Source organism: Geotrypetes seraphini, chromosome 11 (assembly GCF_902459505.1).
Source record: "Geotrypetes seraphini chromosome 11, aGeoSer1.1, whole genome shotgun sequence".
Lineage (NCBI taxonomy): Eukaryota > Metazoa > Chordata > Amphibia > Gymnophiona > Dermophiidae > Geotrypetes > Geotrypetes seraphini.
In genome coordinates, this window is record NC_047094.1 from 141231721 (window position 1) to 141249549 (window position 17829).

At 43.8% G+C, this 17829-nt stretch overlaps 1 protein-coding gene across 10 annotated transcripts in view; it reads left to right on the plus strand.

The window, feature by feature from the left end:
• The window catches only part of RALY (RALY heterogeneous nuclear ribonucleoprotein), a 345686-nt gene that overhangs the window by 271696 nt on the left and 56161 nt on the right, over positions 1-17829 (plus strand). For all 10 annotated transcript variants that reach the window (XM_033962663.1, XM_033962667.1, XM_033962666.1 and 7 more), the window contains one exon: positions 10290-10362. In XM_033962663.1, the coding sequence (XP_033818554.1) occupies positions 10290-10362 (73 nt within the window). The remainder of the gene's footprint in view (positions 1-10289; positions 10363-17829) is intronic.

Sequence of the window (17829 nt, forward strand, 5' to 3'; positions counted from 1 at the left end):
GGTGTTTTATTGTATTGGGGTGCTCCTTCAGCAATCCACCTCCTAGCTTCCGGTACTGAAATAATTTGAACTGGCTGGGTCTTCCACACAGACCCAATCCTAAGCAGTAAAGTGTCAAAAGGGGTAGCTTTAGGGTCCTCTGAAAACAACAGAAGGTGTTTAGTAATCTCGGGGGATAATAATTCTAATAGAAATTCTTTATGTTCTCTCTGACCATAATCTGAAGACCTGGGCCAATATTCATGTTCGTTAAGTACCGCGTTGATTACCCACACTCTATATGCAAACTGCTCTAGTGTATCGGTTGGCAGGGGTGAAAGAGTTCTAAGTACTTGCAAAGAGGTGCAGTGAAATAGTTGTTTAATGCCCATCTTTACAAATTGGTATGGATGAACAAGAGATCCAAATTTATAATAATGTGGACCCAGGGCTAGGTGCATAAGCTTATCAAAATCTGCAGTGTTCCTTTTGTATTTCCCTAGACCCCAGTGAATCAGTATGTCAGTAGCCCATTTGCACCATTAATTTATGTTAAAAGGCATAGGGCCCACTTTCTCCACTATTCTTTCAATGTCACTATCTTTCATATGTCCCTACAGTACTACTGTTACTGGAGCTGTGTCACTTATAGGGGTACTATTGGTATTGCTCTGGCCTGGTAATGAATTTTTGTCATCTTCATTTGTCAGTTCTTCTTCCTGTTCTACATCTGTAGCTAGTTTAACTTTTCGCTGGCCTGCTACAAAAACGGTGTTCTGTTTCTCTATAAACTGACTACATGGATTATGTGGTGAAGGTGGCAATAGTGCAGACGGCAGAATCTGTGAGGAGACAGCATTAACCTGTCCCTGTGAGGCACATTTTGACTTTAAATACTTTAATTCTGCCTTGGTCTCTTCTAATTGTTCGTTTACAATTAAAAAGAAATTTGTAGCTTGAACAATTTGGGTTCTTAGCATGGATATATTAATTTGTGCCTCATTTAAGTCTTTGGACAGCTGATGGCACTGAGTGTTCAAGTCAGTATTTTCTTGTCTTAGGCTTATAATTCCCCTACATAGGCCTTGAATGAAAAGGCATTTTTGTTTATTTGTTTTCTTTCTAAACTCCTGAGAATGAGTAACCATTTGTTTCTGAATCTCGTGCCATGTGTGTTCTGGAAAATTACCCTCATATGGACCCCCCTTCTTGTCAAAATATTTGTGTACAATATCTGTGAGTTCTTGAAAATCAAAAGGGTTCATATTTGAGGCTGCAGTCTGCCTTGGTACCTGGGCCTTGCTCATCCCTGTCTGTGTGTAGCCTTTGAGATTGAAATGCTCCCACTGATGAAGGAGGGAGACTTTAGTTAATAGGTAGAAAAAAATGAGGTAAAGCGTCTTAGGCAAGAGTCATTGGCATAAAGAATACACTTATGCCCACACTTGCCCACACTTTAAATGCAAAGGTTACTATCTGAAATTTACAGGCAGAAGTTTATCAGGAAAAAATATAAGAAGTCGATTAGAAGAGGAGAGATGCCAGCTGCCAGTTCCAGTGTGCACTGGGCCTTTCACCAGGGCAGAGACTAACAAGAAATAGAATTAAAAGCACAAAAGAAAAAAAAAAGTAAAAGTTATTAGTACAGATATGGTGTGTCTTAATTGAGTGACTGTTTTAACTTTGGACCATACTTTTCTTCATGTAACACACTCTAGCAAGCCTATAATAGCAAAGCATAAAATGCAAACTGGCGCAGGTAAACTACAAAGACTTTTGATAGTAAAATCTCACCAAATATAAAACCCCAAATATTACTGGAACTTTTCACAACTGTGTCATCCAGTCTAAAACAATTTAAGGGTTCCAGAAGGTCTTTTGATTTCTATCTCACTCTGTCTATCAATCAAAAATACAAAGTCTATTGATAAGTAAAATCTCACCAAGTATAAAATCCAAAATATTACTGGAACTTTTCACCAGTGTGTCATCCAGTCTAAAGTACAATCAATCTAAAGGTTTTCCAAGGTCTTTTAATTTCTATCTCACTCTGTCTATACTGCACAAGGTCTTTTGAGTGGAAAATACCATCTCTCACCTTGTCTTAGGCAGCCAATAATCCTATTGCACAGTGCCTACAAGAAAAAAATAAAATTGAATTCTACTTACCCAGATGAAATCATCAGGAAGGACCGAGATGAGCCCCCAAAATGTAAGGTTTGAAAGTGGCCCCCACAATATTAGGTGGTAGGGGTTATGTGAGAGGCGCCCTTACAAACCCCAGGTCCCAGTTCAATTCCCTAACCGAAGATTCACCAGGAGTAGAATCAAATAAGAAGCACAGCCAGAGGTGATGGCATAAAGAATATATTATAGAAATAGTCTTACAGAAAAGCAATATTCATAAGCATAACAATTAAGCATTACAATTAATGAGAGAGCAAAGCTGTTTCCCTGCCTTACAGAGTTCAGAGGAAAAGAAAGACATAGAAGCCTGAAGTTCCAGGGAGATCCAGAGAGAGATTGAGAAAGGGGGATGGGGTGATGTTCTAAGCTTCGGGTTCCATAGATAAAGAGAAGGATAGACAGAGAAAGAGATAGATCCATGTGTGTTGCAGAGAGGAAGCTTTTATAGCTTGGAATCTTATTTTGAATATAGAAACTATTGTATTTCCCAGTATCTTTTCTGTTTAGAATTTGTAAACTGTTTGAAACAATGGTTAGTTTAATTGATAAGGAGGGTGTGATACTTGCAGGCATGGTAGATGGGATTAGTCTCTGGCTTCTTTGTCCCATTCAAGCAGCCTATCTTCTTGATAAACAATCCAGGAGCACAGAATTCTGCATCAACATTCCAGAGTCAGATTGATATAATTTCCCATAGGCCTTTGCTGACATTAGTTATGCCAACTGAAAATGCTGATTGCTAGCAATAGCTATGCTGACAGCTACTATTTAGGGTTCCGGAATCTTGATACTCTTTGGGAGTTCTAGAATCTTTTGTTACTCTTTGAGATTCTGTTATGTTGCTACTCATTGGAGATTCCGCATGGAATGTTGCTACTATTTAGGGTTCCCTCTCAACATCTAATATAATAAAATGGTAAGCTGCGCATGCGCAGTTCCTAAGTGTGCGCCGCTTTTCTGTGAGCTGTAGCGACACATAGGAAGTGCGCATGCGCGGCTTACGGTTCTTTGAAAGATGCGGCGGTGGCTACTTTCACGATCCCCGCCTGCGTCGGACTTCCGACACAGGTGGGGATCATGAGAGGAGCCACCGCCGCGTCTTTCAACTAAAAAAAAAAAAAAAAAGTCAAAACGGATGTCGGCGGCTGCAGACCGCGGCACCTGTAGCCCGCCGCGGCCGAGCACGGAAACGGGCTGAAGTTTTTTTCAACTTCACAGACACTGCAGCGGCTCCTCTCACGAGCTGCTCCTGCGTCGGAGAAGGCGGCGATCGTCAAAGGAGCCGCCGGGAAGTTAGACTGCTGGAGGCTCGGCCTGTTAGTTCCGTGTGCAGGCTCCTCTCGCGGTTAATGGAGGGAGAGGGAATGCTGCGGCTGCTGCACAGGGAATTAGGGAAGGAGATAGGGAGAAAGGGACCGGTCTGATGTCGCCCTCGCCTTCTGTTTTGCTGAAAAATCCACCACCCTCGGCTGCGATTCAGAAACATTCTGCCGGGGGGGGAGGGGGGAGAACCGCGGCAGATTGAAAGCAGGAAGGGGAGTCACGGACAACGTTCCTGAATCACAGCAGAGGCCAGCGGATTTTTCAGCGACACAGAAGGTGAAGGCAATATCGGAATGGAATGGAGAGAAGAGGGAGAACATGTTGGGCCTAGGAAATTCCCTGGATTAACTTTTTTTTAATTTTTATAAAGTGCAAAGGGGGAGAGTATTAAAAGAAGTGCCAGACTGGGCATGGGGGACAGCTTATGGGGCCAGGAACAGAGGAGAAAGAGAGATGGTAGGTAATGGTCTGAAGGGAGAGAAGCTGGATCTGGGGAAAGAGATACTTGAAGGGAGGACTATCGGGGAGAGATGGTGGATCTGGGGGAGGGAAGTTGGACCTAGGGATGGAAGGGAGGGAGAAATGTTAGGTCTGGGGGTGGAAAGGGGAGAGAGATGCAGCATCTCTTTTTTTCCCTCCATCTTATTGTTCAGCATCAAGGGGGGAAGGAAGAAGAACAAAAGAAAATGGAGGAAAAAAGAATCCATGGGAGGGCAGAGAGCTGGGATAAGAAGATGCTAGGGGATGAAGAGAAAGGGACAGGGAGATATAGACTGACCAGTGGAGAGAGGGAGGGGTATTCTGAAAGTGGTGAGCCATTTGTATGAGGTCAAAAGGGAGATGACAAGATGAATGAGAGTATGGAGAGAAACAGAAAGAAACACAAACATATATTCTACCGCCAGCGGGAGGAAGGGAGACAGAAATAAAAGAAGAAAGACACAGGGACAGCGAGAGATACAGAAAGACAGACAGACAAAGGGGGCCAGGGACAGAGACAGACAGAAAGAAAGACAGCAGGACAGAGAGAGAGACACGGAAATAAAAACAGACAGACAGACATATATTCTAGCACCCGTTAATGTAACGGGCTAAAATACTAGTTCATCCATAATTCATCCACAACTAAAAAATGCCTCAGTTCTGCTCCAGGATATACTCTCCTCATCGCCTCGAGGTAGATGCTTTTCTTCTGGAATGGACGAATCTCTTCCTCTATGCATTCCCTCCATTCCACGGTTCAGAGAAGGCATGAAGTAACGATGGACCCTAATCTTCAGGATCGCTTAGCTAATATTCCTTGTGCAGGCAATGACCTCTTTGATGAATCTATCGAGGCAGCCACCAAGAAATTGTCTGAACATGAAAAATCATTTGCTGCTATTGTCAGACCTAAGCCAAAGCCAACTCCTGCCAAATCTACACGCTCTGCTCCTATCTATTAACGTCTGGATTACCCCTTCACAGTAGAGTCACAGCCCATAAAGTCAAAACAATGGCAGCTTCCGTAGCTTTCCTCAGATCTACTCCCATTGAGGAAATTTGCAAAGCTGTTACTTGGTCCTCGGTTCATACTTTCACATCTCATTATTGTCTGGATACTTTTTCCAGACAGGATGGACAGTTTGGCCAAACAGTATTACAAAATTTATTCTCCTAAGTTGCCAACACTCCCACCATCCCATTCTGGTTAGCTTGGAGGTCAACCATATGTGAGAATACCTGCCTGCTTGTCCTGGGATAAAGCTCAGTTACTTACCGTAACAGGTGTTATCCAGGGACAGCAGGCAGCTATTCTCACAACCCACCCACCTCCCCTGGTTGGCTTCTCTGCTAGCCATCTGAACTGAGGAGACGCGCCCTACGCTGGGCGGGAAGGCACTCGTGCTGACTCAAACTTCTAGTTTCTACAAGCAAGTGTGCTTGCGAGGCTTCCGCATCCGGGTTCCGTCGATGATGTTACCCATATGTGAGAATAGCTGCCTGCTGTCCCTGGATAACACCTGTTATGGTAAGTAACTGTGCTTTCCAGAATCTTGTTAGTCTTTGAGGTTTTGCATGGAATCATGATACTCTTTGGGGGTTGTTACTCTTTGAGATTCTGGAATGTTGCTACTCCTTGGGTTTTGGCCAGATATTAGGGACCACTGGGCTTGATGAATCATTGGTCTGACCCAGTAAGACTATTCTTATGTTCTTAATTATGGGCCCTGAAGCAACAGTTTTGACAGGATCCCCTGAGTCAAGGGATACGGCTTCAAAAGATCTGGGAGCAGTTGCAAGTAGGCTTGAGGCCCTCCTTCATCCCTGGGTCCACTTGGGTATTTATGCCATTGGCTACAGGCAGCATTAAAGGAAAATCTGTGATTTGCAGTCTTCAAGGTTCTAGGTTTTATTGCATATGATTGCCTGCTGTTTACAATAATTCATAATATGTTTTTTTAAAACATGGCAAAGGAGAGAAAAAGGAGTTGGGGGAGAAGGGAGACCCATAGTATGGGATGTTGCAATTCTTTTTTTTTTTAAAGTAGTCAGGGATAATAGAGTGGTTTTTGCTTTCTTCCCAAGTTACACTCTGTCCTACTCCTGTTAGAATGGGTAGTGATATGATTCATTGAAAGATTTCTCAGAGAAAGAAGTCTTGAATCTGAACACTTTTTGAGGAACTGTTTGACTGGTTTATGGTGAATGGCTTGAAATTAAATCCTGGGAAGTCGGGATAAGTGTGGTTTAGTTGTTTACGATGTGGTCTTGTGGCTTCAACTTCTCCCATAAGCCAAAGTGTATAATTTGGGGGTTATGTTGAATGCTGAATTAGAAAGCAACATATATTGCCTTAATGAATCCCAATAAATAAATAATAGTGTATATCTGATGTGATGGCAAGCTCTTTTGCAATTCGACCCATGCTCTGTTTGTTAGAAGGCATGATACAGTGACTCTTGTGTAAGTATTATTTCATTGCATTATCTTGAGATTTGAGATGCCTACAATTGATCTAACATTCAGCGGCCCATCTTTTAATGGGAAAAAGAGGTTCCTGTGGGCTCTATTTAGGTCACGTTTTAAAATGTAATGCTTTTCATATTGGCAATCCTAAATAAATACCTCACTGATTGTTTGATGGCTTATGACCTCTCCCCCCCCCCCCCCCACTAATGCAGTCTTTTCAGCAAACATTGCTGCAACATCCTGGCATTGCTGATTAAATTGTCTGCTGCTAGAAGGACTATTTTTGGTTATACAGTGCCAGAACTATAGTTACAGTAGCTGTGTGTAAATAGTGCAGCCACACAGGGCTCAAGGAAAGCCGAGACAGATAAAATTGTCCCCCTTCCATTGACGTCCTTTGCTTGCATGTTGAAATTGGATTGGGGTGGGGGTGCGCCATTCCAGTACACTGCCATTCAGCTAGAAGTGCATTTTCTATCAAACTATCTACGATTATGCACTGGTACTAGCTTCGTTAATGAAGTTCCCCCTTTAACTGCTCTACCATGCCCAAAATGCACCTCCTCCCCCTTCTTTTACCCTTTGCCCTCCCCTCAACTGTCCCATACTACCCCCATGCAGATATGCATACCGCCACATACTGTACTTATAGAGTGAAAAGGGCAAGAATTCCATGAGCCATACTCTGCCTGCTTTAACTGCTTGTTGCTCATCACAGCAAAACTATCTTTAGTTAAGCCTGTGGAAAAAGGTTTCCCTACTTTTTGGTCATGACTTAAACTATCTGGATACAATTATCTATCATGCAGATGGTGGGCTCTACCCACTACAGAATCTCCCTTTCAAAATGTGGATTGTGGGGAAGTACCAAAGTGCCTTAGCCAGTAAGCACAGGGATTTGAAAATGAAGTCTGTTAATGCACTTTTCCTATCCCAACCGAACTCCAGGGGCAGGGGCAGTTTTCAAAAATTCCACTTCTTTTTCACCCCAAGTAACTTTCAAAAACTGCTCTTAGTTTTCATGGGATTCTGCCGAGAGGGGGTTCCATGTGCCCTTATGTAAGGGTTTGTGGCACAAAAGGAACGTGCAGATTAAACCGGACTCCTTGTTACTCACAAGGGACACACTGCTCCACCTCTGAGGCACACATAAAGAGACAAATGCCCTGCCTCACCCCAACAGAAGGTGCAAGGTGTCCAGACAGTCCCTGCTCACTAGAGCTTACCATTTAGTCAGCAGATGTAAGGTAGCTTCTAAAATGCAGCCTTTATTTTATTGGGTACCCTGTGGAATAATTTTAGAAAACAGGCACTGCCGTTCACATGTTTGCCGGTCTGTACTTGTGCCTGAAAATGCTTATATTTGCCTACACTCTGTTCTGTCAGGTTTGTTCTGGATTACGGTGTGAGGCCTCGCCACCTGCAAAATACAGGGCAAGACTGTTTTCTCAGCAACCCCTTTGAATTTCAATGAGAAATTCTGCATACTTCCTGAGTCATCATATTTGCGTATTACCATTAAACAACATTTAATTATCTTAAGCTAAGTTGATGTTACTGACATTTTGGTGATTCTGATGCATTAAAAATATTTGAACTAAAATACAGTAAAATAATGGCACTCAAGTTATACAATTAAAAACTGTGTCAGACTTTTGCAGTCACTGTAAATGCTGAAAATGTCCACCCCGAGTCTTCAGTCGCCTTGGGAAGTTCGTAACAGCCTTGTTGATTAATCCCTATGGCAGACAGCCCCAAATCATCTGCCATCACTTTGCCCATGACTGCTGTTTCAATTCAAAATGGATTTAATTATCATTTCAATGAATACAAATTATTCAAATGATTTACCCACAGATGTAATATACTCTGATCTTAAGTACTGTAATAGTCTAGCCTAAGCAACAGGTCAAACTCTGGGACTATAACACTCAATAATAAAATGAAGAGAGTATTTCAGGACATCATGAGATCACTTTTTATAGCCTTTGAATTTTCCTCCTCATCATTCATGCATCCATGTAGCCCAAGACAGTGATTCAGGAAATTTCAATGCACTGGAAGTTGACGAACATCTTCTCTGAGATAGTGGCACAAGTTCAAATTAAAGGTTTCCAAGTGAAAAAAAATTAGTTCAATTTATTTATTAATAATTTTAAGAAAATAACAAAGCCAAATGAAAATTTTGACCAGGGCTCCCACAGCACAGTGGAGATAATCTTAGAAGGTCAGGGAGTCACTGCTTGTAAGAAGCCTCCTTTTCCATGAACTCCAGGGGCTACTTGAGTAAAATTTACACCATCCCTCAAGGCTGCTCCATGGCTAGTTGTCAGCTATCACTTTCTTTTCATAGGCCATTGCCTTTATGACACTCCCAATTCCAGGCCTTCATCTATCAAACAGCAAGTTCTAGTGTGAGATGGCATCCCAGTAATGCACTCCTACAACCCGTCCATGGTACTGTAATATAGAGGCTAACCAAATGCTTGTGCATTTTCAGCTGAAACTGAAACTTTGTGCTCTATCCACATAGTGCTCCCCCCCATCCTAAACAGGATCAAGCTCCAGTAATTCCCTCCTTCCTCCTTCTTCTATCTCCCCCCCCCCCACACACACACACATACACACAGGTAAAAACCCTCCCTGGTCCTATATGTAGGCTCTCCCAAGCCTATCTTACAACTGGTGGTGGTCTAATGCCAGTCAGGTCAGGAGCAATCCATAGTCACTCTAGCCTGTACTGGCTGCAATCTCAAAAATGGTTGCTGTGACTTCTAGTGGCAGTATCACAAGACTGCCACTAGAGGTCACAGCAGCTATTTTGAGAATGGAGACAGCATGAGGAGTGACTCCAAATCATTCCTGCCCTGACTCTGCCACTAGACCAGGGGAAGCTACAGGTGGGTGGAGGGATCCAGAAGAGGAGCTATACCTGTTTGCAGGCTGGGCAGGCAATAGATTGAGGGCATTAGCAGCCAATTTTGGTTTTGGATCCAATTTCAAATGAAACCATGAGGCAAAGTTTATTAGCCTTGTGAGTCAATTGTGCTATTCATTCCCCTCCTCTTGTATCTCACTTTGTCATTCTTGTGAGTTCTTTTTATTAGTTATGGCTTAGCAGACTAGAACTTTTCTGTAAACTGGTAGTTTAATATGAAGTTGAAGAGTTGTATAACAAACAAATCTGAATGAAATAAATAAACAAAATTTCAGCTACTGATTTGGTTTCAGATGAAGCGGGGGAAAAAGCAGTTTTGGTCGCCCTCTAAAATGCCCTCATGCGGTTTCTTTTCATGATGGAATCCAGTGGTGTCTCAGCTGTTGCAAATAACAAGAGACACACGGTCATTAGGGCTGCAGAGCACACCTAGTCCCGGCTCAGCACGCACTTCCTGTGACAAAAGCAAGCTTGATTAATACAGTAGCGTACTAAGGGGGGGGAGGTCCGCCCCGGGTGCCAGCCCTGAGGGGGGTGCTCCCGGCCTTGCCGTTCAGTCCCCCCCACCCCCGAAGGACCGCTCGCCCCCCTGGACTCCCTGCACCACCTTTGAAGCAGCCCGCAGCGGGATCGCGATGTTGGCGATCCCTGAGCTGCTTCGGCGCTGCTTCCTGCGCCGCGGTCCCGCCCCTCCCCCCCTCTGATGTCAGAGAAGGGGCGGGACCACGGTGGAGGGACAAAAGCAAGCTTGATTAATATATTCTGCATCCCGAATTAGTATTGTGAGGATCATGGAAACATGTTGTGAGATTACCACCTGTACCAAAAAAGGTAGTCAGACTTTCCCAACCAAGCTGTGTGATGGGCTTTTAATCGACCACTATTAATCTGAAGTTTTTATTAATTACAGACATCAACATGGCTGGAGAACCCAAACCCCACAGGCCGAAAGGATTAAAAAGAGCTGCCTCTGCTTTGTACAGGTAGGTTTCCCTGAGGTAGGAATAAAATGGGGCAGGTTCTCACTGGGGTTCACAATATGACACACGATGTTATAATGAGTTTGAATTTTCACTTCTGCACTTGTGAAATCTGTTCAGGTCTTGGAGCTTCTTCTGTTCTAATGGTCTTTGAGACTGGTCTGATCCCAGTAGGCCTTTCTCTGCTATGATGAAGAAAAAGATGTCTCCAGCCACGTGAGGCCTTCACATACATCGGTTTACGACCCCTTAGCGACTCCGGCCTGATTCACTTACCTCTCTGCTGACCATCCTCCAATCCACACATGCAAATGAGGACAACGGCATGGAAAGTAGGCAGGGACCCGATTCAGTATCCAAAACCCTGCAATATCGACTGGGCTGGCCGATCACTCCCAAGTGACTGCTGAGGACCAGTCGTTCAAGTCCTTTCCGGCTGCCCTACCTTCTGCCCCTGCTTCTGCTCTGTCAGCCCCGAACTCCTGCAGCCCGATCTCTCCTGCCGCCCCGATTCTTCCACCCTTCCCTGTGTGTGCACAAAACCCCTCCCTTAAGAAGAGGGAACAGTAGTGTCCCGGCGAGTCCTACGCCCATCTCTCGGTCTCTCTCAAGCCCCTCATCCCGGTCCAGCATCGCCAAGATCTTAGGGCTAGATTCCCCGTAGTGCAAGCCCATGGTTTTAACCCGCGGGCTTAAGCGGGTTAAAACAACAGGCTCCAAATATCCTTTCTCTGAAACCTGCCTTTTTCACATTCCCTTTCCCTCTGCCCTAGAGAAAAAAGAAGAAAAAAAACGACCCCCAGCAGATGGGGGCGTTCCTCTGATCGCCTCCATCTACATATTTTTCCTTTTAGAATTCGTCAGACCTGCCTGGATCGGTTGATGAATCTAGCCCATAGACTTTTCTACTTTTATATTCAGTTTTGAATGTCGTCTCATTTCCTGCTCCAGGTAGAATAAATCCCCTTTGTGTTCAGATGTAATCCTGGGACTGACTCTGAAGCTTCAGTGCAATAATGCAGCATGTCAGGCCTCTGCGCACAGTGTTCCAACACACAGGCTAAAAACAATTTTTACTCTCTGTGCAGTAAACTAACAACATGTAGATTATTTCAGTATTAAAATTGTGTGCTAACAGAAAAATAAATAGCAAAAAAGTGCTACAGTCAAATGGCACCATTTGCTGGATTGAGAGTAAAAAGTCTTCCTCCACACAAACTCCTTGACCTTCACCCCCTACCCCACCTGCACAATTTTCCTGGTGGTCCCCCACCATGATTATGCATGCCATCTATTTGCATACAATGGAAACAGTACATGCAAATGAATCTCATTCAAATCCTGAAAACCTGACTTGGGCTGGCCCTGGGAAGACTAAAACTGCCTTCCTGTGCTTATGAGAGCTTTGTGCATGGAAATGGCTTGTGACTTGAATATGTGTCCGTGAAGTTAGCAGTAGCACAAAGAGCCCTTCGGCAGTGAGGTTCTTGGAAACAGGATTTGGCCTTCCATGCATGCTTTGGGGGTTTTTCCTGTTTTCCATACATTCATTCTGCTATGACTTTTTGGCAAGAGTAAATTGGTTGTTCTCACATTAATTTATTTTCAATGTTTTTTTCTGAATGTATTAATTGTAAAACATGAGCTTTGGATGATCAACATGTCTGAAATTTCAGTTTCTATTATTATGAAAGCTTTTCTATAGAGGTCTAAAATATGTTTACTTTTTGCAGGATTTGTTTCTTGGAGTTCTGAAAGGGTCTCTCCCCCCCCCCCCCCCCACACACACACACAGTTCACGCTAGCTTGGGAGAGATGGTATTTTAGGAAGTCCACCTTAATTTTATTACCTAGGACCTATTCCGTCCTAGGTATATCACTGAATGAGAGCGTGGAGAGGGAGTAGTTTGCATGGGCCAAACACAGCCATATCTATTCCCAGTGTTGCAAAGAGAATATATTTTGCTCTGCAAAAATCTGGATATCGGCTTTTCAACCTACCCAAAGCTACATTGAAGAGCCACTCTGCCTCCAACATCATCTCCCCTAATAATATTCTCCCAAAAGCTCAGACACCCTCTCTGAATAACAAACTACCTCCCTAGTATTTCCCTCCTGTCACCTCTTAATCCTCCCAGTTATCCAATTCCCCACCCCACCCCCATAAACAGGAAATCCCCCAGTCATTCAGTTCTCTACCTCCAGCCTCCTTGAGGACCCTGGACAAATTCCCCCCTCCTCCCTTGCACCCCAATCCCCACCCTGGTTCTTGCTTGCATGCCATGGTTCCCGATATCTTGTGGGAGCAGAAGTGATGCCCAGTCACTTGTCTTGAGTTCAAAATTATGCCTACAACTCCTAGTGGTAATATTGCAAGTGTTGGGGGAGGGGGGGGTCAGGGTGTTTATGGAGATTGTGTGCAATGATTTGAAAATGCTGCTCCCTAGCATGTGAGGGCTTTTCCTCATGTGCAGCTTTCTAAAAACACTGCTCCTGTAGGATATGAGACAGATATGTAATCCTGCACTTCCCTAAATTTGTTTACGAAAGGCAGAGACTTTGTAAAATACAGGGTAGAAATGTACACATCCTGACCTGGTAAACAGTTCTCATCCCCAGGTCCATTCTAAGTGCATATGTATCGTCATAAAATACTGGGGGTAAATCCCAGTCAGACTGAAGTGTCGATGCGTGCATAAATATTAACATGTAAAGAACATATACTTTTTGACTCCAGCCACATTCTGCTGTTTATCACGACTCCTACATTTTACACTTTAACTCCTGGTACTCATACGTTCTTTGGAGAAATGTGGAGGCAGAACCTATGTCTGAATTTAACATCATATGGTGAAGCATAGAGATGTTGGGGAACTGAGGAGGGGTCTGTGGCTCAGTGAGGGCCGAACAGTCTTATTCTCTATTGCTTCCCCCTCCTGATGCGGCCAGGAGATGCTGAAGCCTTCACCTCTGCTAACACTACACATCTTTTGGGGGGTGCAATGGCAGGTGTCCTTCAAAATGAAGGCAGCTGTACTGGTAATGGTCCCACAATGTTGTTGTTCTTGTTACTATTAAAACTTTTTTTTTTCTCACAAGTCCTGCACACTAATGGGAAAATTAGCTCTGGACTTGCAAAATAAATAAAAGTGTCCTAAATACCGTACTGTGACATTGAATCTGGACTTGTGTTAAGATGTGATGGTAGTAAAGATTGCAACATAAACAATATCAGCAACTCATTTCTTAGCATTGCAACGGAAAGTGAAACTAAACAAAAATCTATACGAAAAAGGAGATTACCGCTGAAAAATAGCTGGAAAGCGATGACCACAAATGCTCGCAGTCTAAGCAACAAAGTTCATGATCTGCAAGCCCTGATGTTAGAGGCAGTTCTAGATATTGTCGCTATCACAGAAACATGGTTCAGTGAATCACATGGGATGGGACCAGACGGGATCCAATCCAGGATACTAAGGGAGCTCAGAGAGGTTCTGGCGAGTCCTATTAAAGACTTGTTCAACAAATCTCTGGAGACGGGAGTGGTTCTTGGGGATTGGAGGAGAGCGGATGTGGTCCCTATTCACAAAAATGGTCAAAGGGATGAAGCAGGAAACTACAGGCCGGTGAGCCTCACTTCAGTTGTTGGAAAAATAATGGAAGTTTTGCTGAAAGAAAGGATTGTGTACTTCCTTGAATCTAATGGGTTACAAGATCCGAGGCAACATGGCTTTACAAAAGGTAAATCGTGCCAAACGAACCTGATTTAATTTTTTAATTGGATGACCGGAGAGCTGGATTGAGGACATATGCTAGATGTAATTTACTTAGATTTCAGCAAAGCCTTCAGAGTGGTGGAGAACTGGAATGCTCTTCCGGAGTTATAGGGGAAAACACCTTCCAGGGATTCAAGACAAGGCTAGACAAGTTTCTGCTGAACTGGAATGTACGTATAGGTTTCTCATAGGAGGCTGTTGAACAAACTTGAAGGGCTGAAGTTAGGACCCAAAATGGTGAACTGGGTTAGAAACTGGTTGTTGGACAGACGCCAGAGGGTGGTGGTTAATGGAAGTCACTCAGAGGAAGGAAAGGTGAGTGGTAGAGTCCCTCGGGGTTCGATGCTGGGGCCAATCCTGTTCAATATGTTTGTGAGTGACATTGCTGAAGAATTAGAAGGAAAAGTGTGCCTTTTTGCAGATGATACCAAGATTTCTAACAGAGTAGACACCGAAGAAGGAGTGGAAAATATGAAAAAGGATCTGCAAAAGTTAGAGGAATGGTCTAATGCCTGGCAACTAAAATTCAATGCAAAGAAATGCAGAGTAATGCATTTGGGGATTAATAATCAGAAGGAACCGTATATGCTGGGAGGTGAGAAGCTGATATGCACGGATGGGGAGAGGGACCTTGGGATGATAGTGTCCGAAGATCTAAAGGCAAAAAAACAGTGTGACAAGGTAGTGGCTGCTGCCAGGAGGATGCTGGGCTGTATAAAGAGAGGCGTAGCCAGTAGAAAGAAGAAGATGTTGATGCTCCTGTACAGGTCATTGGTGAGGCCCCACCTGGAATATTGTGTTCAGTTTTGGAGACCGTATCTGGGGAAGGACGTAAGAAGACTTGAAGCGGTCCAGAGGAGGGCGACGAAAATGATAGGAAGCTTGCGCCAGAAGACGTATGAGGAAAGACTGGAAGCCCTGAATATGTCCCTCCTAGAGGAAAGGAGGGACAGGGGAGATATGATTCAGACGTTCAAATACTTGAAGGGTATTTACGTAGAACAAAATCTTTTCCAGAGAAAGAAAAATGGTAAAACCAGAGGACATAATTTGAGGTTGAGGGGTGGTAGATTCAAGAGCAATGTTAGGAAATTCTACTTTACGGAGAGGGTGGTGGATGCCTGGAATGCGCTCCCGAGAGAGGTGATGGAGAGAAAAACGGTGACAGAGTTCAAAAAAGCATGGGATGAACACAGAGGATCTAGAATCAGAAAATAATAGTAAATATTGAACTAAGACCAGTATTGGGCAGACTTGCACGGTCTGTTTATGGCCGTTTGGGGGGAGGATGGGCTAGAGAGGGCTTCAATGGCTGGGAGGGTGTAGAAGGGCTGGAGTAGTTTTTGACGGAGATTTCGGCAATGGGAACCCAAGTACAGTACCAGGTAGAGCTTTGGATTCTTGCCCAGAAATAGCTAAGAAGAAAAAATTTAAATTGAATCAGGTTGGGCAGACTGGATGGACCATTCGGGTCTTTATCTGCCATCATCTACTATGTTACTATGTATTTTAAATAGATATATGGGTCGATATTCAAAGTGCTTCAACCAGCCAGAAACGACTTCTAGAGGGTTAAATCACTTGTTCTGGGCTAACCACATAACCAGTTAGTACCACTGAACCTGTTCACCTATCTCAAAGCCAGCTATTTGGGGGCCTTCTGTGTCTGTCACTCTGACTTACTCCAACTCAGCTTGTATCCACCCTTCTCCAATTGTACTCGACGACGTCATTGTAATTATCTTTGCTGATTGTCCAGCTTTTCTTGTTGTAAACCGCTTCGAGCTACCATGGCTTTGGCGGTATATAAGAATAAAATTAGTATTATTAATATTATCAGGCAGCATCTTGGGACATGGACTTGTTGCAATCTCTAATTGTAACTTCTAATTTGTTCACCAGATTCCTGGGTAACAGTAACTGAAACTTCCATTAAACTGTAATCCAAACTTCTTTTTAAAACCCCATAGAACTTAATGGTATTGCAGTATAGAAATAAGTTTTTATGTTATGTCAGTTCCACCTTACCCCCCCCCCCTTTACTAAACCATGATAGCGGTTATTTGCGCAGGGAGCCACACTGAATGCTCCACGCTGCTCCCGTTTCTCATAAAGTTCCTAAGAGCATTGAGAGTAGCGTGGAGCATTCAGGTTACTCATGCACAGTTGTGGCTCAGTGCAAGTCTAACATTCCAAGAGACAGGATGTCAGGAGAGTCCTCGTGCGAAACAAGTAAGAAACTGCTAGATTTGGAGCACCGTTCAGTGATAAAATTTCTCACTGCAGTTTATGGTGAGTCTGCCCCATCATTTCCCAAAGTTAAATTTTAGAGCAAGCAGTTTAAGTGGGGTAGAGAGTCCATTGAAGATGACCCTCACACTGGATGGGCTGTGGGAGCAACTTCCACAGAAATGTGCAAGTAAGTCAAGGATTTAATTTTGTCAGACAGCCGAATTAAGGTTTCCCAAATAGCTGAAGAAATGGACATCTTGGCAGGTACAGTTTAGAAAATAATCCATGAAAAGTTGGGCATGTCCAAGGTTAATGCAAGATGAGTTTCAAGAATGCTGATGCCATATCAGAAGGCCACAAGACTCCAGTGCTGTCAGGAGAATCTTAACAAGTGCAGGACCAGTGTGGAAGGGTCCCCTCGCCCAGTACATGAAGTGTCATCAATTTATTTCGTTAAACCTCTTTTTTTTTATTGCCAAAAAGGGCAACAAGATGGCATGATCCCTCGAAGTGCAAAACCAAAGGATGAGAGGCAGTGAGCTCAGGAGCAAGAGAAAACAGGGAGAGAGAGAGATGGCGTTGGGAAAAGAAGCTTTAATTTTTGGTCAGACTACGGTTGTTAAGCATTGCCCCCACCCCCACCCCGTGCTGCTGTCCCTGTTGCCCCTGCAGTCTGATTCATTTACAAGGAGGAGACACCCACAGATGCAGAAAAATACAGGCGTCAGCAATCCTACTAACTCAGTAGATAAGGACAGGTTGTTCACCCTCTCCAAGGTAGAGAGAACGAGAGGGCACTCTCTAAAGTTAAAAGGGGATAGATTCCTTACAAACGTAAGGAAGTTCTTCAACCAGAGAGTGGTGGAGAACTGGAATGCTCTTCCGGAGGCTGTTATAGGGGAAAACACCCTCCAGGAATTCAAGACAAGGCTAGACAAGTTTCTGCTGAACCGGAATGTACACAGGTGAGGCTGGTCTCGGTTAGGGCACTGGTCTTTGACCTAAGGGCTGCCGCGTGAGTGGACTGTTGGGCGCGATGGACCACTGATCTGACCCAGCAGTAGCAATTCTTATGTTCTTATGTGCTACCGCAAATACTTGCAGCTCTCTAGCTCTGCAACAGAGAAGCAGTGTTGAGTTGTGTGCAGATCTGGAACTGGGAAGGAGCAAAAATAACATTAGCAAGGCTACACATTTTGCTTCAAAAGACTTATGAAAGCAATTTCTCTTCTTCTACATTCCCTAGGTCTATAAATGATTGTTTTAATACAACTGTATTAGTAACTGAATAAAGAAGAATAGTGGAATTGCATCTCTCTCTCTCTCCACTCTAATCCTTTCTTCCTATTAGGCTTCCTTCTCCTTGTTCATGTTTTTTTTTTGTCTTTCTTTTTCTTCCTTCTCTTTTCCTTGCCATCTCTTTTTTCTTCTCTTCTTTCTCCAGATTCTGACTTCTCTCTAC